Source organism: Phascolarctos cinereus, unplaced genomic scaffold, assembly GCF_003287225.1.
Source record: "Phascolarctos cinereus isolate Bilbo 61053 unplaced genomic scaffold, phaCin_HiC Scaffold_726;HRSCAF=1367, whole genome shotgun sequence".
In the NCBI taxonomy this organism is placed as follows: domain Eukaryota; kingdom Metazoa; phylum Chordata; class Mammalia; order Diprotodontia; family Phascolarctidae; genus Phascolarctos; species Phascolarctos cinereus.
Window position 1 is genome coordinate 85074592 of NW_027556098.1, and position 22105 is coordinate 85096696.

At 36.7% G+C, this 22105-nt stretch overlaps 1 protein-coding gene across 7 annotated transcripts in view; it reads left to right on the forward strand.

The window, feature by feature from the left end:
* The window catches only part of SH3KBP1 (SH3 domain containing kinase binding protein 1), a 446742-nt gene that overhangs the window by 401962 nt on the left and 22675 nt on the right, over positions 1-22105 (forward strand). For all 7 annotated transcript variants that reach the window (XM_020989928.2, XM_020989930.2, XM_020989932.2 and 4 more), the window contains one exon: positions 9175-9260. In XM_020989928.2, coding sequence (XP_020845587.1) covers positions 9175-9260 — 86 coding nt within the window. The remainder of the gene's footprint in view (positions 1-9174; positions 9261-22105) is intronic.

The following is a 22105-nucleotide window of genomic DNA, read 5'->3' on the forward strand; positions in this document are numbered from 1 at the left end:
ACTTAATGTGATTTTAAAAAAAAAACCAACTTTAACTCACAATGGGAAATGCTAATCACATCCAGACTACAGAGTCTGAATGCAGATCGAACCATATTATTTTCACTTTTTTTAATCCTTTTTTTTCTTTCTCATGGTTTCTACCTTTTATTCTGATTCTTCTTTCACACATGACTAATATGGGAATAGCTGAGCCATCTCCAGTTGTCCTGATCTATGTCTTGCCACTGGACCCAGATGGCTCTGGAGGAGAAAGTGAGGCTGGTGACTTTGCACAGCCCTACCTCACTTAAATCCAATTCACTTGCACGTTATGGCATCATCTTCCTGATTCGTGGTCCTCTTCAAGAACAGAGGACAAAATCACAATTATGCAAATGGTTTGACATGATTGTACATATGTGGCCTTTATCAGATTGCTTGCCATCTTGGGGAGGGGAGGGAAGGAGGAAGGAAGAAAAATTTGGAACTCAAAATTTTACAAAAATGAATGTTGAAAACTATCTTTATATGTAATTGGAAAAAAATAAAGTGCTATCAAATTAAAAGAAATAAAAAGAAAAGAAACATCTTTCTCCAAAATAGATGAAGAGGGAAGGATGTATCATGCCAGTAGGTCTGAATAGCCAGCTGTGGATAGAAGCCTCTTTCTTTTAACTATAAGAACTGGGAGAAGATTCAGGCAACAGTAACAGCCGGGCATTTAAAAGGAAGGAAGTGCTGAAAGGACAGAGTCATCATCTGATAGAATGTAAGCTCCTTAAAGTCAAGAGGTTTTCATCTTTTGTCTTTGTGCTCCCACAGACTTACACATAGCAGGCCAAGTGGAGGAGTAGATAGGTAGATCTCCAGATTGGAGCCAGAAAGATCTAGGTTTGAACCCAACCTCTGACATTTTTTAGCTGAGTGACATTCTTCAATCTCTTTGGGCATCAGTACCCTTATCTTTAAAACTGGAGTGATACTTCCCACAGGACCCACTTCACAGGGTTTTGTGAAGTTTTCATTCATACAAATGAGATGCATATCTAAAGTGTTTGGCAAACTTTAAGGTGCTAGCTTATTATTGTTGTACTCCTCTTTTTTTTTTGATGGACTTTGAATAGAAATGGTCTTGATATTGGGCCTCTCTTTAAAGGAATAGCATGATAGTGGCTGAAATGATGGCTTAAGACTAGGGGTTATCTTGAAGGTCAGCGGTGCCACGCTCAAACTGATCCCTGAGGACCCACATATCGATTTAGAAAACCACAAAATAACATTTCTATGTTGTACTGCATTTTTATTTATTTTGTTAAACATTTGTCAATTACATTTTAATCTGGTTTTGACTCACTCAAGAGTTTTGCAGGCCATTCTCATTTCACTTCTCTTCTAAGGTCCCTTCAACTTCAGATCCAGTGATCTAGGGGTTTTTTTTTTGTTTGTTTTTTCAGTTGTTTTTTTTTTAGTGTTTATTTAGTTGAATTGCATGGAAGCATTACAATGGAAGGCCTGCTCTGATTTTTGTAAGAGTTATTAAGTTCATATTATAGGGTCCTTCATCCAGCATCCCCATCACCTAGCTAGCTATCTCCATGAAAGCTAAATCACTCATCTCTAGAATTTCTTTGCTGTAGGCTGCCTCTTGGACCTCAGTAAAATTAGTGTGGCCTAACTTAGGCTAAACTTAAGCCATGCTGTTAAAGCGTATGTTTTCAAAGTCTCTATATGCCGTACATCTCCCTCATCAGCTTCTGTGTATACTCCTTTGACCTCCTATCACTTATCAGTTCTGACTATGAGGAGAATGATAATGAGAATCACCAAAATGTTTTTAGAATGTACTTCCTGCTTCTATAGATTAAAATTCCATAAAATTATACAATATTTTAAATTTTTTTCCGTTAACAAACATTTGTCTTTCTCCCACTCTACCCCTCCCCATTGCAAAAAAAAAAATCACCTTGTAACAAAGATGCATAATAAAACCAAAATTCCGGCGTTGGCCGTGTCCAGAAATGTATATTTCTTTTTTTTTTTGTCTAAGTAATGCAGGTAAGTGACTTGCCCAGAGTCACACAGCTAGTGAGTGTTATGTTCTGAGGCTGGATTTGAACTCAAGTCCTCCTGAATCCAGGGCAAGTACTCTATCCACTGCACCACCTAGCTGCTCCAGAAATATATATTTCTTATTCATCTCTTTGAATATGTTACCTGTCTGTCGGGAAGTGAGTAGCATGCTTTATCACACTACGCTTGTCCTCTGGAATCATAATCAGTCATTGCATTGATCATGGTTCTTCAGTCTTTCAAGGTATTTTTCTTTACAAGGTTGTAGCATATGACATTTTTCAAGAATAATAATTATAATAATCATGGAGCTTCCCTGACTGAAAAGCTTCAACACAAATATTATTTATCTACCGTTTAATTTTTTTTTTTTTGGTTTTTATCCCTCTTAAGCACTTATAAATCATGTAGTATTACTGCTAGAAAGGACCTTTTTGTTGTTGTTCAGTTGTGTCTGACTCTCCATGACCCCATTTGGGGTTTTTTGGCAAAGATACAGGAGTGGTTTGCCATTTTCTTCTCCAGCTCATTTTTACAATTGAGGAAACTGGGGCGAACAGGGTTAAGTGATTTGCCCAAGGCACATAGCTAGTAAGTGTCTGAGGCAAGGTTTGAATTCAGAAAGATGATTCTTCTTGACTCCAGGCCTACTACACTACTTAGTTGCCCACAGGAAGGACCTTAGGGATCAGCTATTGCAAGCTCCTCATTTTACAGAGGAAGAACCCAAGGTGCAAAAAGAGTCAGTGACTGATAGGTCACCCTGGTAAATAAGTAAGACAGTCCGACTTAAGGCTCTGACTCAAGTCCTTTGAATCCAGATTTGATCCTCTTTCCAGTTTACTACACCCTGCCTCTGAATTGCCCACAAGAAAGGGCCTAAATTACATTTTCCCCCTTCAAATACAGTAATATAATTTAATAACAAAAATGCTATTTGCTTTGGTAGCCTCTGAGTCTGTGGCTACTATTTAAAGACTACATCTTAATTGATAATGTCAGTAGCTCCAAACATGTGCTTCAGAAAAAAAAAATCCAGAAGTTCTATTTAAAAGAATACATTAGTGTTGTAAGATCCTATAAATACATTAAGGGGAATTTGCAAATAGACCCTTTAAAAAGTCATTTCCACACCTACGGTCTGATCGTTGTCAAAACAACAGCTGCAGTCCCCCTACTTAGAAGGATCAGAACCTTTTTTAAAAACACCTTTTTATTTTAGTATTTTTCGAAATAGAATTGCTTTTGGCTCCCTTGTAGGAGATCCTTTCAACTTAGAGTTTCTGACTGGCTCTTCCTTTAATAGATCACAAGTCAGCAGAGTTAAAAAAATGTAAAGGGGAGAACACATTTTCTGACTTGCCAAAAGCTTAGGTCGTTGTGAGAAGGAATTGTATTGGGTAGTGAAATTTGTTTCCAATTCTTAAGACTTTTAGCTTAGCTTCAGAATCAAAACTGCTTCCAAAAATCAGGACAGGCAAATTCCCATGAGGCTAAGCTATTGTGCAGGGTTCTTACCCTCCACGTCTGAAGACATGGGAAGGACAGGCTGCTGTGAACTTGCCACGTAAAAGCCCAGTTGACCTCTGAGTCCAACTCTGACTCCTGTGGATAGGAACATTAGAGGATGAAGGCTAGGGTTGGGATAAAATACTATGCTTGTGCACAGATCATTCCAGGGGGTTGGTACTAACTCGGATCATACCCCAAATACATTAACCCACCCAGGGCTTGGACTAAGGGAAAGTATGACCTAACATTCAACAAGGGACATTTTTTAATATTTTTAGTGTAAATGCATATTTTAATGCTAGAAAATGACATTCCTCATGGCATATAAATATTTTAGAATTGTAGAATTAGAACTGGCAGGACAGTATAATCGATAGAATTAAGACTTGGAATCAGATCAAGGCTCACAGCATGCCATGTGACACTGAGCAAATCATTCAACTTTTCAAAGCCTCGTACCCTCACCTATTGTACTGTTTGCATTAATCTCACAGGACTGTCATGAAGACAATGCTTTGTAAATCTTAAAGAATTATGTAAATGTGAGTTGCTTTTATTATCATCTTATCCATCCCATATTTTGACAGATGAGATCATCAGAGACTCAGAGAAGTGAGGTGACTTGCTCAGGGTTACAAAGCTTCTAAATGGTAGACCTGGGTCTCAAACTCACATCATCAAATGTTCTTTCCACTAATTCAAGTCACATTTGTTTCAGTTGTAAACTGTTTAAATCCAGGCTATAGGGACCTGGGGCAGCTATGTTTCAGGGATTGCATTTAGACAGATATTTGATCTGGGATTTGGAATGCCCCATTCCACATCTTGGAGGAAGACTTTGAGTTCTACCTTTGGGTGGGGCAGGATTCCTGAATGTTCCCTCTTCTGCTCTCCTGTCTCCAAGAGAAATATTAGCCTAGAATATTTGTACTGTAGGGTTATGATGCACATCTTTCTACCTGCATACAGAGATGTCCTTCAAAGAGCTGCCAGGAGCAGGGTATTACACTATAAGGGAGAAAAGAGGGCAATAACATGGGGAAAGGACACCATTTTCACAGTTTTTTGACCTTGCCTGGGGTGTGTACAAATGCCATGTTCCAGCTCTGTTCCCATCTTTTTCTGTTCTTCATGTTTTTTTAATGCAAGTGGAATATAGTTAAAATGAACCTCAAGGGAAGCCTTGAAGGTGAAAAGAAGTCCCAGGAGGTTGGATCCTGGGGGTCAAGGATGGGGTTCAGAAAGCGATCTTCCAATCTGCCTCGCTGTGTTTGTAGGTTAGACAGTATGTTTGTGTTGGCATCTTGGGCTGCCTGTGTATGGAAGATCCAAGTTTTTTTTGCTTTTAAATATATATAAATTTGTTCTGCCTTCTTGATTCATTCCAACGTGGGGCCACTAAAAGCTCAGATTTGGGGGAGGTTGCCCACTATTCACTGGACCCCAGGATAGTTCTGTCTAGGCAAAATATAAGTTCTGTTTATGGGTAAACTTTTGTTATTTAATGTGGTCAAAGAGAGATAGGACATCCTGGGTACAAATGTAATTTAAGCAAATTCTGTTACATCTTTTGTGAATGTATAGTACCCAGTTGTTTAGGTTCAGTCAATGCTAAACTAATAAAAGTGAAAAACAACTGCTTCATCACTGGAGAAAAGGGATAATTTATTAAAAATTAATGCTTTTCTCTCTCATTAATGTCCTTCTAAAATTTTCTTTTGGAGAACTAAACCCATTATGCAAATTAGTTATGTGATAAGGCCATAATATAAATCAGTGAACTGACACAATATATTCAATGAATTATTTCTAGTCTTTTGGCTCAGAAATTAGTTGCTTAAAAGAAAATGTTTTTTTTTTAACTTGACAAATACCAATAAACCTGAACATTTTCACATGGGAAAAAAAGTGTATGACAACACAAAGTAAATTGCATGTAGCTTGGTTTGGGTTATTTTTTGGAAAATAGAAATTAAATACTAAGTTCATCGTGGGCACCTAGGTGGTGTGGTGAATTGAGTGCCAGGCCTGGAGTCAGGAAGACTCTTCCTGGATTCGAATTTGGCCTCAGACACTAGGTGTGTGACTCTGGGCAAGTCACTTAACCCTGTTTGCCTCAGTTTTCTCATCTGTAAAATGAGCTGGAGAAGGAAATGGTAAGCCGCTCCAGGATCTTTGCCACAAAGACCCCAATTGGGGTCATAGAGTCAGACATGGCTGAAAACAACTGGACAACAAAAAAGTTATCACAGTTCCAAAAGTTGTCTTGCTTGTTTGTATTTCCCTCTAAATCCCCTTCTGGGTATTTGTAAGGGCTTCACTGAAGGTCCTTCTTCCTTCCTTCCTTACTCCTCCCCCTTATCTATTCTTTTTTAAGAAATATAAGGCCCAGAGTAGCATTACTATGGTAGATAGTAGTTGGATTTTTGCAATGACTCTTGTGTATGACTACATCCCAATAATAAAAATATGAAATCATCCTCTTCATTTGATTTGAGAGAGAGAGAGAACTAGGAGTTTACTCTTTGGCCCAAATCTTAAGAAGAGCCTGGAAATGAGTTTGTGCTAGTATCTGAACAAAAATGGGTACCCTTTTCCATTAATAGATCTCAGCTTTAAAAAAAAAAACCCTTTTCCTTTCTTCCTTCTTTCCTTTCTTTCTTCCTTTTTCTTCTCCCTTCCCTTTTTTCTTTCCTTCCTTCCTTTCCTTCCCCTTCCCCCTTTACCTACCATTCTCAGCCATCGTTAGAGTACATATTGCTTAAGTAATTGAAGACTAAACAATTTATTATCTGTAAGTTAAACTTAACGCCTTAAGTTGAATCACAAGTAAGCTTGTTACCCGTAAGATCTCCCAAAATCAGTCAAGTCAACAACCATTTATTAAGTGCCTCCTATTGCCAGGATTTCTGCTAAGTGCTGGGGACACAGAGAAAGGCAAAAAACAGCAGCTCACAGTCTGGCAGAGGAGACAACAGCCTAACAACTATATATAAACTATAGACAGGATAAATTGAAGATGATCTCAGAGGGAAGACACTAGCATTAAGGGGGTTTGGGAAAGGTTTCCTGTAGAAAGTGGGATTTATAGCATCCCTGCCAGAGTACAGAGTTGCAGTTATAATCAGAAAGACCTTGGTTCAAATCTTGCCTCTGATACTAACCGTGTGACCACAGGCCGGACGCTTAACTTTTCTGAGATTCAGGATCCTCATTTGTAACATGGCCTTTACTTAAGCATCCCTCCCAGGCTTGTTATGAGGCTCAGATGGCATAGTGTATGAAAAGTGATTTGAAGACTTACTTTAGGTTATTATAATTTTTGTTGTTCAGTCATTTTTCAGTTATGTCTGACTGTCTGTGACCCCATTTGGGATACAGGAGTGGTTTACCATTTCCTTCTCCAGCTCATTTTTACAGATGAGGAAACTGAGGCTAACAAGGTTAAGTGACTCACTCAAGGTCACAGAGCTAGTAAAAGTCTGAGGCCAAATTTGAATTCTAGTCTTCTGACTCCAGGCCTGGCACTCTATCCACTTAGCCACCTAGCTGCCCAGTTGTTATAATTATTCATACTAAAAAGAACTGGGAGTCTGACATGGCACAGCTTTGGCATGCTTTGAACGTGTTGTGCCTGTAATTATCTTTGTTCCTTCAGAATTCAGTTCCTCTTTCCTCATGTCCCAGCTAAAATCCCACCTTCTATAGGAAGCCTTTCCTAGACCCCTTAACTCTAGCTCCTTCCCTATATTGATTGCTTCTGATTAGCTGCTCTGTAACTTTTGTGCATAGTTATTTGCATCTTGTCTGTCCCATTAGGCTGAGCTCTCTGAGAGCAGGAACTGTATCTTACCTTCCTTTTTATCGACAGCACTTAGCCTAGTGCCTGGCACTTAATAAAGGTTTATCGACTAACTGACTTTCAGTGGAGCCAAATGTAGGAAAAAGAATGATGTTCAAGGTGAGGACCAGCAATTTCAAGCCCCTCTTGAACCTTCCTCAGGGCATCTCTCCTGGGACTCTCTTTGCCAATTCTGTGGATTCCCTATGCTGTTTAGCTGATTCAGACATTTGTATTAGTCCTGAATTTTCCCCTCCACATTCACATCCCTCTCCTCACCAAACCTCCAATATTCATAGTCCCTGTAGGTTGGGAAGTACAATCCTTGAGCTGCTTTGAATGAGGAATAGAATGTGAAAATTTGTTAGAGAACCGAACATCACAGCAGGGAATTCCTCCCCACCACCACCCCCAAGGACTTTTTTCCTTCCCTAAACATTTTGGAGGAAAACAAATGGAGGGGAGAAATATTCTCCAAGTTGTGTAGGGTTTTTTGGCCAAAACTCCACATTTGTAAGCCAAGTTTAGATATATTTGTATGTTCCTGAACTAAAAAAAAGTCTTTGAATTTGTGAGGGACATTTGCAAAATAAGTATTGCATATTTTTCTTTCTTTTGAAAAGGTTTTTTTGGTGCATTTTGTTCTTTCCACCAAGGGACCAAGGAAAGAGAGATATAACAGCAGCTACCAGCTCTAAGGTCATCCGGTAATTGTGATTGGCTTGTTTGGGGTCCATGATGTTATTTCATGCCCCCTCAAACACCTCATAAGAAGAAGTTTATTAAGAGGTTGGAAGATGACTTTTTAGGAGTACAAGGGATTTATGATTTATAAAAACGCTGGACTAACTAATCTCTGAGCTCCCTCCCAATTACATGATTCTCATTTTTTCTACAGGAGGCTCTCTTTACCCTTTAGTTTCCATAGACAGCCTTTGGTCTCTTCCAAATGAAGGACCTTAAAGATTTAGGTGCTGCATTTGACATTTGTGGAAATGTGAGCGTGCAATGCAGTTGGCTGTGTGTGCCCTTCTCTGTACTGAAGTGTTACTTGTGAGGCGATGCCTGATGGATGATGACTTCTCCTCTAGATGATGGGCACATGGATTCTCTAATCTACTTTTCCCCCAAGAGTATTCTAACCTTTCTCACTAGGTGCCAAATTAGCAGCCTGCCAGATCAGCATGACATGATATATAGCTGTCAGCATGTCAAAAGATGTTCCAGACCCCAGGCTACCCAATCTTCCAGGGAGAGAACAGCACTTCTTTTTTTGTTTTTTTTTTAAACTCAGAGTTAGTGGCCAACTTTTGATGAGTAGGGCTGGCCAAGCTTGTTTTCTGGATGGAGTCCTTTCAGCTGCTGCTGTTCAATCTCTCTGATTTTATAAAGAGAATTAAATTGTGGGGCTGTGTCCCATTACCATTTATTTATCATTTAGTGCGGCATTCCTGATACAGTGCTGTAAACGCTTGTCCCCAAAATAGGCATCTTTCAGAACCATGTGTCACAGGGAGAAGGAGTACAGTACATTGACCAGGCTGCATCAACATAAAACTAATCCTTAGGGCAATGAGACTGGTTGGCAGTAACTTCCTTTGATGAGTACTTGCACGTACTTAGTGATTTTATTAAAGTATAAAGTTCCATCCCCTCCACATAGAACACACTGATTAATGTGTTCCATGCACAAAAGGTGACAAAGGGCCAGAGACACCCATCAGATAAGTGGAGGTTATTAAATATCTGGACTTTTTTTTTTAATATAGGAGTGACAATACAAAGATTGACTTGGTGGTCAGTACGGTCTCCAGCACCTCAGAGAAGGACCTCTCAGACAGGAGCAATGACATTGGTAAGTAAAGACAATCTTACAGTTTTGCAAAGTTATAAATAACTTTGGAGTACTTGGCTTGCTGCAGTCTGCTACTCCAAGCAGTGACATGGGAGATAATATGCCAAGATTAATGGCGTTTTTTTGGTTTTATCCAATTTTGTGAAGAAGGGAAATGAGAGTGGTTTCCATATTTAAACAAAATATTATTACTTTTCTGACTTTAGGATTAATTTGGTTTTAGATCTGTTGAAAGTTGGTGATGACCTTTTTTTTAAAAAGTGAAGACCAGCATGAATCTACATATTTTGTGTTAGAGAGTGATGCAGAATACACAAATTTGGTACTGTCATAGGCAGATACATCCCAGTGTTCTCGAATGAATGAGTTACTCAGGGTCTCTTATAATTTTGGGATCAAGAAATCATGTGATTGATATGGTTGTAGTTCACTGTAGCTTATCTCTGTAAGTGAAAAGGTTTAAAACCTGGTAAACATTATGGGGAGAAGAGGGGAAAATAGTACTGCCACTAGCCATTTGAAAAGCAAAAGGATCTGACTTGTATACTAGCTCACTTAGGCAACCTAGTTTCAGGGACCACTTTTACATGGAAACTTTCCAGGGTCATCTGTCTTGTAGCAAAGTGGATTTTGTAAGAGACATTCTTTGCTCTAAATGTTACCTCCTCAGTTTCCTCATTCATGCATGCTTCCTTCCAGAGTCATACCTTTCTGTCAGTTAAGTAACAGGCTTTGGAGCTAATCTTGAGGGATGCCAAATGCAGAAGCGCAGAATTGAGCTGACAGAGGAAACTTTAAGCAGAACTAAATCTTTTACCTTCATATGTGGAAGAACGTTTGCTGTGGGATTATAACTGGTTAATAGCATTGTGGTGAATGGCTGTGTTGGAAAGGAATTGTAAATGACGAGCCTGATAGACTTTTGGTGAAAACATTATAGTTTTAATATATTTGTCATGCTGAAATAGAGAAACAACATAATTGGAGGGCTCAGAGTAAGAAGGCTTGGGTTTATTTCCTGCCTCTGACACATGAGGACCCATGGGCAAGTCATATGAGCTTTTGGAGCCTCAATTTTTTCATCTAGAAAATGGGTTTAGTAAAAGCCTCATGATGGAAAATGCTATGCATGTCCAGAGAAAGTACTGATAGAATCTGAATGCAGATGGAACCATCTTATTTTCACTTTTTAAAATTTTTTTCATGGTTTTTGTTCCTTTTGTTCTGTTTCTTCTTTCACAACATGACTAATGTGGAAATATGTTTTACATGATTGCACATATATATATATCTGTATATCTATATCTGTATCTATACATATATATCTATATCTACCTATATCAGATTGCTTGCCATGTTAGAGAAGGAGGAGGCGGGAGGGAGAAAAATTTAGAACTCAAAATCTTATAAAAAGTGAATGTTGAAAATTGTCTTTATGTGTAATTGCAAAAAATAAAATACTATAAAAGAAAGAAGAAAATAGAGTTAGTAATAATTACACAACTGATCTCATAGGTTTTTAGGTTAGGAAAGGGCCTTATAAACCTTAAAGTCCTTTGACATTGTGAACTGTTATTATTGGTGTTGAGCATGTTAATCATCGTGAACAGTATTATTAATCATTAATAAAGTCAACTGTGTTCTATAATGAATATTTAATATTTGATATTATGATTAGTACATTGATAGTTAAGGATTGTGGATATCATTATTAATTCAAATAAGTAAGAAAGCAGGTAGCAAGATGTTGAAGTGTCGGTACCTTGTATTACTGTCAGTGTAGTGGTTAGTAAAAGTGGGAGATTTTGAATTGATGGACTAGACTTCTTTTGTCTTCAGTTTGTTCTTCCATAAGTTTTCTCTTTTTTCTGAAACGTGAAATTTTGACTCTTCTTTGCATCTAGAAGTGACTAGGATCATGGCTTCCTGAACATTTTTTTTTTGGACTAGATTTGTGATTTCAGTTGTATAGGGAACTTCCGGTGAGAAAACTCGCATTACCATTCAGATTGGCAACTGCTTTACAACCTGCAGTTTTAAGAAAGTTGTCAAAGAGACCTGAGAGTGATTCTCATGGGGTCACACAGCCAGGAGTTGTCATAGCGGATACTTAAACTGAGGTCTTCCTGACTCCAAGGCCAGTTCTGTGTCTATATCACTCTGCCTCCATTCTTGAGCTGATATTTTTCAGTTCCACAAACTGATGCAGAAGTACATATAGTGCTTGATCAGATATCTTCCTTTCGGGAAAGGGTACTCAATTTTTATACAAACCAAGCATCAGACACAGAGATAGAAAGACACACTTACACCAGTGGAATTTAAGCTCTTTAAGGGCTAGAGGGTTTTTTTTTTTGTTTTACTTTTGTGTCCGCAGGCTTAAGTAAAGGATACTTAATTATTGGATTGGGTTAGATGGAAATATAGAAGGAATGAAGTTGACCAGTTTGTTTCTTTGTTTTGCAGAGGGGGTAAATCTGGTTTTAAACCAGAATTTGAGAGTGGGGGATAATAATGAAAATGTCCCTTTGGCAATTGAAGATATGAAATGGGAACTCAGAAAAGAAGTCAGGGTAGGAGGTGTAAATTTGAGAGTCATTTGCATAGCACTGATAATTAAAACCTTGAGAGTGGATGAAATTCTTGAGAGACAATGAATCAGTAGAAGAGACTGAGCCTACCCACAGAGGGTACCGGTATAAGGGTACGGCAGCTCCACTGATTTCCCATCAACTTAAGTAATTTCCTTTGTTACAAAAGAACACTTTTTGATTGAATCCACCATCAGAAGAACCCAGTGTGAACAGGGCCTGTATACCTTGAAATAATCAAAGTCATTGTGTAAGATCCATGACTGGGTTTTGTCCTGAGTAATTTGAAATAAAAGAAAAAGCAATTTCAGAAATAAAGGGTCTGGATTTCAGAGGTTGAAGCAAGAAAGAAGCAAGCTTTGAGGAACAAATGGAAGATTGAGGTGTGGTGGGGAAGGGAGATATTTAGGAGAATCATGGGTTCTACAGGCATCTCAGAGCAGAGGACTGGCTTAGACTGGGGAGTTCCAAGAAGAGGTCAGCTCTTTCCCTCACCTTCCTCTTCAAATACTTGTCTGTCCCAGACACTGTAATAGAATCCACTGTTTCCTTACCCAAACATTTCCAATAAACTAAATTTTGCCTCAGTAGCAAAAAGACCAAGGATTAACCAGAAATAGGTATGAATGTTAGGTTAGGCAATAAGTCTAACCTCTGCCTAGGGAGTTAATAATGTCAAATACAGCAAAAAAAAAAATCCGGGAGAATGAGGATAACTCTAAGGGTGATATTTTCACTATTGTTTTTCAGTTTTGTGCTTGTGTGGCATTGGTTTGTGGCTTTGGATCCTGGGGGAAATAATTATTTTAGGGTAGAGTTCACTACAGTTTTATTTCTGTTTCTCAAAAAAGTTTGTATGGATTTTTTTTTGTTTTTTATGTCATCACAATTTTCTCCTGTATGTCTCCCCTCCCCTTCCCAGAGAGCCATCCCATATAACAAATAGTATTCGCAAAAGACAAAAAAGAAGGACACATCAGCGCAATTGATCAACACATTGAAAAAGTTCAAATAGATGTGCAGTGTGCCACACCTTTGCATCTCGTGCCTCCACAAAGGGGGTGGATTTGGGCTGTCTTCTCATATCTTTTCATGTTTTGCTACATGCTTTTTTTATATTCTTATGTGTGGTTGTTTATATTATATTATTATATTATTTACATTATTGTATTATACAATTATATTATTATATTATTTACATTTATCTTATTGTATATTATTATGTATATTATTTTCTTGCCTCTTTCTACTTTACTTTGCATCAGTTCATGTAGATTTTTCCATGCTCTGTACTCTTACCATAGTCATCATTTCTTACAGCACAGTAATATTCCATCACATTCATGCACCACAGTTTGTTTATCCATTCCCTAATCAATGGGCATCCACATTGTTTCCAGTTTCTTTGCTATCACAAAAAGTGCTGCTATAAATATTTTATAGTGTAGAGACACTTTTTTCCCCCTCATCAATGGCTTCCTTAGAACGTAGGGGAATTATTTATGAAAATATAACATTCTGAAAAGTACATATATATATATACATATATATATATATATATTTATTTATTTACACACACACACACACACACACACATATATATATACATATATATATGTATATATATATACATATATATGTATATATATATATATATATACACATATACATATATAAAACATTCAGATATTTGAAACTGGTCAGATGTAGTGAATAGACTGTTAACAGAGATAAGATTTGCACCTGTGATTTAACTAATACAGGAACCACCAGATCAGAAAACGCTTCTCTACCAGTGCAGGTCAGCACCTTCTGTATAACTTTTGGTTTTTTAGAGGATTGCCTGGAATACAGATTAGTTTAAGTGACTTTCCCAGGGTGACATAGTAGGTGTCAGAGGCAGGTTTTGAATTAAGATCTTCCTGCTTTGTAGGCAGGTTCTCTATTTAAAATACACCATGCTGCGTCTCTTTGACCCACTGTCTCTTAGAATAATGATGCACCCTTAAAAAAAGCCATTAATGCCATCCTGTCTGCTACAAATAAAACGACTTCTCTTAATAATGCTATCATAAAAGAATTACCATATGAAATTGTAGAAAATTGATTTTTCAGACCAAGTGTAGGCTGCCAAAAAAAGGGTTCCAGGGAAGATCACTTAGTCTAAAACTAAGTTGGCATTTTTCTGATTTTTGCTGACTTGAAACATTTATTGGCTCTTGGTATGAAGTTAGTTGTATTTCACTTGACAAGATAGAAAGTGAGGAAGGGCTTAGGTGGGGCTAGGGAATTAATGGAAATGCATATTAAATTGCCCCAGCTATCCACGGTAAAGGAAATGCCTTTGGTCAGATTGAATGGGAGTGGGTAGGGTTGAGAAACATAACATTTACTTTTATGATGCCTACATTTTAATAATTATTACTTAGAAGGATTTATTGTTCCCCACTTATCCTCTTGGAGCTCCTTATTCTCTTCAAAAATGGCATCTTGGTTGATTTTAATAAATTAAATTCAAGAAAATCCATGACTCTTTTTTCATCACCTCTTACTGCTTTTTTAGATTCTTCATGTTTAGTGATGCCTTTCTTTTCCTTTATATTCACATCTCATCAAGCTCCCTTCACCTTCATCCTTTTACCATGGGTAAGTCCTCCTCTTCACTAGATGAGGGTAAGGATCTTTTTTTCCATCTCTTGAGCCTTGTCAAAAGTAGTCTGCCTTTTCTTACCACACTTTAATTGTAGATAATCCGTCTTGGTACCCACATGTGACTTGCTGTGAAAATAAATGGATTTGCACTGTGGAACAGCTTTCCTTTCTAATTCCATGTCTGCCTCAGCCCTCTCAGGAATGTGTCTGGCTTGGGGCCTGTTTACTCATTAGTGCCAAGGAATTTAATCACTTTGATCTATTTTGTAGAAATAGCACTGAGCTAATTGAGTTAATACTTATAACTGAATTTGAAGCCCCCCAGATTAAAAAAATTGACATTAATTTATCAATTCAGAGGGAAAGGGTTGAAAATACCAGTGGATCTCACTTTATAAGACTGTTGTATTTTTGAGAAAAGCTATATAGAAGTCAAATTTTTATGAATAGATTCATATTTTAAATACACTGAGAAAAATTGATCTTTAACCTGTGATGGAGCTATTGGTAATACAAATTTTCTTATTTATGCATTTGGTAAATTTTATTTTTTTTAATCAAGATAGACCCATCCCTTGCTTTAGTGTGTTCTATCTGGTGCCAGTCCTTTGGTTCAGTTTTAAGGTATAATCTTTTTTATATGTTCTTGTTAGGAGTTCTTGCCTCTACTGTTTAATGTTGGTAGAACTGTTCTTCCATGGTTGTATAGATTGAATATTGTATTACGCACTAGGTTCAGGTTAAAACCACATTAGGTACCAACTTAAGATTAAAATCTGATCAACGAAATGGAGTTTAGTATTCCCTATTACCATGTTAGCAGCTGTCTCTTATATGCCCTCCCTGGGCATGGGTTTATAAGAAGATTGGAGGACTAAAAAAGGGGGCAAATATGTATTATAACTCAGGGGACTGGTTTTTTCAGAAATCCATGGTGTCCTAATTATTAGATAAATGTTGACCTCTCCCCATAAAAAGGTGTGCTTCACTCTATGTAATAACTATACTTGGAAAAGTATGAAAGTCAAAATATATTTAAAATTTGTGAAGAATTTATTATTCTTATAATAAAGTGAAGAAATCTTCTATGAGGCTCAGTTTGTCTGCATCTTGCTACTAACATAGGTAAAAATATATTTATATCATTTTCATGAGCGTCTTTTCTTTCTCCACAAACCCACAATTCTTCTGAACTTCCCGCTTTTAGCCCCACAAGGATCGGTCAGTCAGTAAGCAAGAGTTTATTAAGCACTCACTATGCTAGTCAACGCTAATACAAGGAGAGGCAGGAACATGGTCCCTCCCATTCATTAGCTCACATCCTAATAGGAGAGATGAGTGCAAGAAATTGTATACACAAGCTATATACGACATAAATTCAAGATTATCTTGGTGGGAAGACTCTGGCAATGGGAATTGAGGGTTAGGGTTGGGGACCCAGGAAAGCCTCCTTCCTACAAAAGGTGAGATTTAATCTGAGTCTTGAAAGAAGATAGGACAGTCAGAAGGTAGAGGTCATTAAGTGCTTACTTAGGTCCAGATATTGTGCAAAGACAGTCTACGAGCTTACAATCTATAGGGGAAGACTGCGCAAGCTGAAAATCTGGGATTGGGGAGACAGTGTGGGCTCAAGAGTGCAGAGCACAGCCCACTCAGGACCTTATCACCTTTTACCTGGGTGGAAGGGTCAGAGGGAGGCTTTTTCTCATTGGTGAAACTGAGGCTATTTGTGGACAAAGCAGAAAGAAGCCATGGTGGGGAGAGAATGAAGATGCACGTGGGAAATCAAAGATACTTACCAAGCATCTCACAGTTATGCGCCCATTTGGGTAGCAGAGATGTGATAAGGTATTAGCTTTCCAGAAGTTTTATGTTGTGTTACCCCCTTTCCCTCACCCTAGGCCCCCCCATTGTTTTTATTCCCTATTAACTTAGTGATCACTGAAACATATGGTTAACAAATTATTTTAGAGCTACTAAAAATTGGCTTTTTTGTTGTAAAAAACCTTTTAATGTATTTAAAATATGTAACTTCTACAAAAGAATATTGATAGGGAATTTTGACTACAAGCAATCCTCATATTTTACTATGATTTCCATTCCTGGAAAAGGTATAAGTTGCAATGATGTAATTCCAGTCTGATTTTCCAGTAGACACAATCGTTTAATTGGGCTTAGGCTCATGACCAATAGCCAGTTTCCAAACTTTTTAAAGAAATGATGACAAATGCCATATTTAATCAACTACAAATGACATATCCATCTGTTGTACAGTATAAAGTTTTCTTTAAAATAGATATAAATATGGAAATATGTTTTGCAGGACTTGACATATATAATTGATATCAAATTGCCTGCCTTCTCAAGGGGTGAGAAGGGTGGGAGGGAGAGAATTTGGAACTCAAATTTTAAAAGAAGAATGTTAAAATCTTTTTTACGTAGGATTGGGAAGTATTTTTAAAATACGTTTAAAATGTATTTAGAAAAATAGAAAACATATAATATGACAGAGTGGATAGAATGCCAGGCCTGAATTCAGGAAAATCACTTCTTGAGTTCAAATCTAGCCTCAGACACTTGCTCCCTGGGCAAGTCACTTAACCCCATTTGCCTCAGTTTCCTCATCTGTATAATGAGCTGGAGAAGGAAATTCGACAAACCACTCCAGTGTCTTTGCCAAGAAAACCCCAACTGGGATCATGAAGAATCAGACATGATTGAAAAACAACTGAACAAAAATATATAAATCTATAACACATACACACATATATGTATATACAACAGTAATTAGTTACATGAAATTTGATTTACTGTGATATAGAAATATATAGCAGTCAATCTTCTCTTTCTTGTAAGTACTGCTCTTTTTTCTGCGACATGTCAGAAAGCGCAGGAACATATCCCTTCTCTCCTCTGACACTGCCACCACTCTGGTGTAGACTTCCATTGCCTCATGCCTGAACCCTGGTGGGTCTGCCCACAAGTCTCTTCCCATTCTAGTCCATCCTTTGCTCGTTTGTTGCATAAGTCTTCTTTGTTCAGACATCCAATGGCATCATTCCCTGGTTCCCCCTTCCCTAATCAGTAAACTCTGGTAGCTCTGTGTGACTTCCAGGATCAAATATAAAATCCCCTGTTGGCTTTCAGAGCCCTTCCCAACATAACTTATTCCAGCCTTTCCAGTTTTCTTACACCTTACTCCCCACTACATACTCTTCAATCTAATGACACTGGCCCCTTGCTGTTCTTCAAATAAAACACTCCAACTCTGGACATTTTCACCTGTAGTTCCTCGTGCCAGCAGGTTTCGCTGCATAATCATTGCATCCTGGGTATGGTATTTTGTTTTGTTTTTTTCCAGTACAAAAATTGGTTTATAACCTTTCATCGTGTAATTGTTGCATGATATAATTCTGTTTGTCATATTGCTTAGAAGGTAAGCAGAGTGGCAATGTATACACCAGTGGCATATGGGTATGCATTTATCTCTCATGCATTGTAAGCCACAAGCCTAGAATTCTCAATGCACATACATTGTCAGTATTCAATTTTAATATATGTTTGAGTATTCCGTGCATCCTAATCTTGCACCAAAGACAGTTTAGTAATAATTTAATAATAATAATATAATATATAATAATATATTATAATGATATTATTAATATAATGTATTTTATATAGTAATTGTATAATATAATAAACATGAATAATATAAATAATATATAAAATGAGAAATTTAAATAATATACATATAAGTAAATATATAATAATTCTACTTATGATATATATTGCTAATATGCTAATACATTATTAATAATATAACAATATATGATAATATAATAATGAAGTAATACTGGCACAGTTTTTTAAAGAGCCTCACATAATGGTCACAGCCCACTTTTTTTGCAAAAAAATTTGACATAAAATCTACAGCAATTATGCAGTGAAATATGGTACCTTCACTTTTCATTTGTTCCTCCTAAAGGTAGCTAGGTGATGCAGTAGATAGAGCACTGGGGCTAAGGTCAAGAAGCCCTGAGTTCAAAATGCAGCTGGAGACGCTAGCTGCGTGACCTGGGCAAGGCTGTCAATCTGAGTTTTCTCAATTATAAAATGAGAATAACACTAGCACCCAACTCCAAGGGTTATTGTGAGGATCAAATGAATTAGATAATATATGTCAAGTTCCTGACACACGTAGTAGGTGATTAATAAGTGCTCGTTCCGTTCTTTTCCCTCCCACCTTCTTCCTGGCTTCCTTCAAGTCCCAGGTAAAGTCCCATATTCTTTGAGAAGCCTTTCCTGGTCCCTGTTAATGCTAGTGCCTTCCCACTGTTGATTTGTTTTCTTTGTACATAGTTGTTTTCATGTTGACTCCCCCACTAAACTGAGAGCTCCTTGAGAAATAGGGACTGTCTTTTACCTTTCTTTGTATCCCTAGCACTCAAAACTGTGTTTGGCACATAGTAGGTGTTTAATAAATGTCTTCTTGACCATCTGATTGGCTGAACACCTTTGTGATGGTCATGGAAGTCATAAGGGCTTTTTCAAGGAGATTTTAACAGTATTGAGAATATTTTTTGTGGAGACTTATAAACTCTGTAGGCTATTCTAAAAAATGGCTCAAGGAAAAATTATCAGTAGAAGTAAGCATAGACCTAGCTGTCTCTTATCCTCTCAAAATAACAATGTATATATCAAAATAAAAGAACAACAAAAATAGATGAAGCCCCTCAGAATAATGAAAAGCTGGAGAAATGAAACTGAAGAAATGAGTTAAGCCCACATCCAAAAAGTTCCTGGTGCAAGAAGTAATTATTATGAAAGGATAAAAGAAAAGGTCTTCAGCAAGAAAGAACAGTTCAACAAAAAGGTGACCCCCTCCTCCCAAGAAGCAAAACTGGATCAGTGTGAGAACCTTCTAAGTGGGTAATAACTTCATGAAGAAGAAAAAAGGAAAACCAGAAGATACAACTTCTGTGGAATTTAAATCAGTGAAGGAAGAAACAAAAGGAAATGAAACAATGACTTGGTAGCTTGTAAAAATCTAAATAAGCCATGGGCTATATCGTCTGGGGAACCTTCTGAACCCAGTGGAAGACAGAAATGAAGAGGTGGCAAAACAAATCTATATTTTTTTTAATTTTTAGGCATAACTGGAAGAAGATTTGAGATGCCAGAAAGTGAAGATAACGGAGCTAAAAGACAGCTTGACAAAAGATATGAGAATTATTGGTCTGTCATAAATATATGAATAAACGAAGAGTATGGATGCCATTGTTTGGAAATCATATGAGAAAATTCAAGCATATTGGAAATGGGCAAAGAGTAGATAAACAGAGAAATACTGAAAACTTTTCCTCTAAAATCAGGGCTGAAGCAAGGGTGTCCACTATAACCATTAAATACTTTACATAGTTCAAAAAAATACTATACATAAAAACAAAACAAGAAAAATAAGTTAAGAAAATGTTTAAAACACACATTAGCTTAGAAAACCCAAGAGAATCGGCAACAAAAAATAGAGATAAATAGCTTCAACGGATAGAAAATAAGTTCACAAAAAAATCGTCATCAGTATTTCTATATATTGCTGATAAAAAACTGGGAAAAATTGATAGGATAAGAAATAGCATTTAAAATTAATGTGTCTAAGAGTAGTCACACAGGACTTTATAAATACAGCTAAGAAGAAGTGTTTATGAAAATATAGGATGTTCTAAATAATTGGAAAGTTATTTCAGCGCTTATGGGCATTGTTACTATAATAAATAGTTCAGTACTAAGCAAATTAACCTACCGATTTAACACTAACAATTAAAGTTGTAAGGGGAGACTTTATAGAATTAAAATAATAAAATTTATATGGAAGAAGAAAATTAAGAATGTTAAGGGAAACAATGAAAAAAATAGAAAAATGTGGTGGCATAGCTAGGTTACAAATTACTGCATTATCCAGTAATTATCAAAACTTTTCTGTTACTAAATAAGACATGGATCAGTGGAATAGATTAGATAAGCAAGACCTAGAAGCGAGTGCCTACCCCGGGAGTTCTTAACCTTTTTTGGGTCATGTATCCCTTGGACAGTCTGACAAAACCAGTAGACCCCCCTCTATAACTTAGTTTTAATTCATCATTGGCAGAAATGCTAAGTTTCAGTTGGAGGTTAATGAATGTAAGGATACGCTTTTTCTTATCTAAGCTCATGGATCCTCTTGAATCTATCCACGGATCTCTTGGAAGGAAGGGTTAGGGGGAATATGGATCTCAGATTAAGAACATTTGGCTTACAGTGATCTCTACTGTTTGAGAAATCCAAGAGAACAAATTCTCAGGGAAGGAATCCATTATTAAATAAAAATTCCTGGAAAATCTGGATGCGGTTTGGTAGAAATTGGATAAAAGTTGTAAATATCATAAGTCATACCATATGAAATTAAAGGAGGATGGAAAGTGATATATTTTACAACTGTGGCCCAAATAAAAATTCTTAACCAGTTACAATGCAGAGGAAAATTTAAAGACCAAGTATATTATTTTAGTTAATACATATATTTATCCAAAACATAATATATTTAAATTTATTTGAAATAAAAAGCTTTTGCTTTAAAAAAAAAAAGCGATGTAGCTAGGATTAGAAAAAATGATAGGCTAGGAAAAATCTTTTCATTAAATATCTCTAAACAAAAGTCTAAACTCCAAAATCAAAAGGAAATTGACAGAAGCTATATAAGCAAACAAATGAAAAAGTCTTCAAATTGATGATAATCAGAGAAGTATAAAATTGAATAGTTGAGGCAGACTTTGGGGCCTCAGGAGCCCTTTACACTCTTAAAAATTATTGAGGACTTTGGAGGGCTTTCATTTATGTGGAATATATAGATATTTGCTTTATTGGAAATTAAAACGTTAATTTTTAAATATTCATTTTATGTAAAAATATGTTACATGTTAATACAACATATTTCAATGAAGGATAACTTTTCTCAAACATAAATTAATGAGGATAGTGCCATTATTTTACATATTTTGTAAATTTCTGTAATGTCTGGTTTAATAGTAGACAGCTAGATTCTCATGTCTGTGTCAGCATTCAGTCTGTTTGATATGTTCTTTTGTATGAAACCTCAGGCCTGGCGTCAAGAAAATCTGAGTCACATCTGGCCTCACATACTAACTAGATCTGTGGTGACCCCAAGCAAGTCACTTAATCTCAATTTGCCTCAGTTTCTTCACCTGTAAAATAGGGATAATAATAACATTTACCTCCCAGGATTGTTGTAAGGACAAATGAGATAATATTTGTAAAGTGCTTCACACATAGTAAGAGCTATATAATGTTAGCTTTTTTTTTTTTAATGATAAAGTCTGATCTCATACAGATAGGAGTTGGAAAAGGGAAGAGTATTTTATAGGTAAATAACATCTTAGTATTATTATAAAATTAATTTTGACTTTTCTGAAACCCGTAAAAAGTTCTTAGAGAGTCCCAAGGGGGTTCTCAGATGACATTTTGAGAGCTGTTGCTCAAGTAGGGGGTCCACACACTAGTGATGGAGTTAAGAAGGTTTTTTACATTATTAAATAAAATAAAACTTTG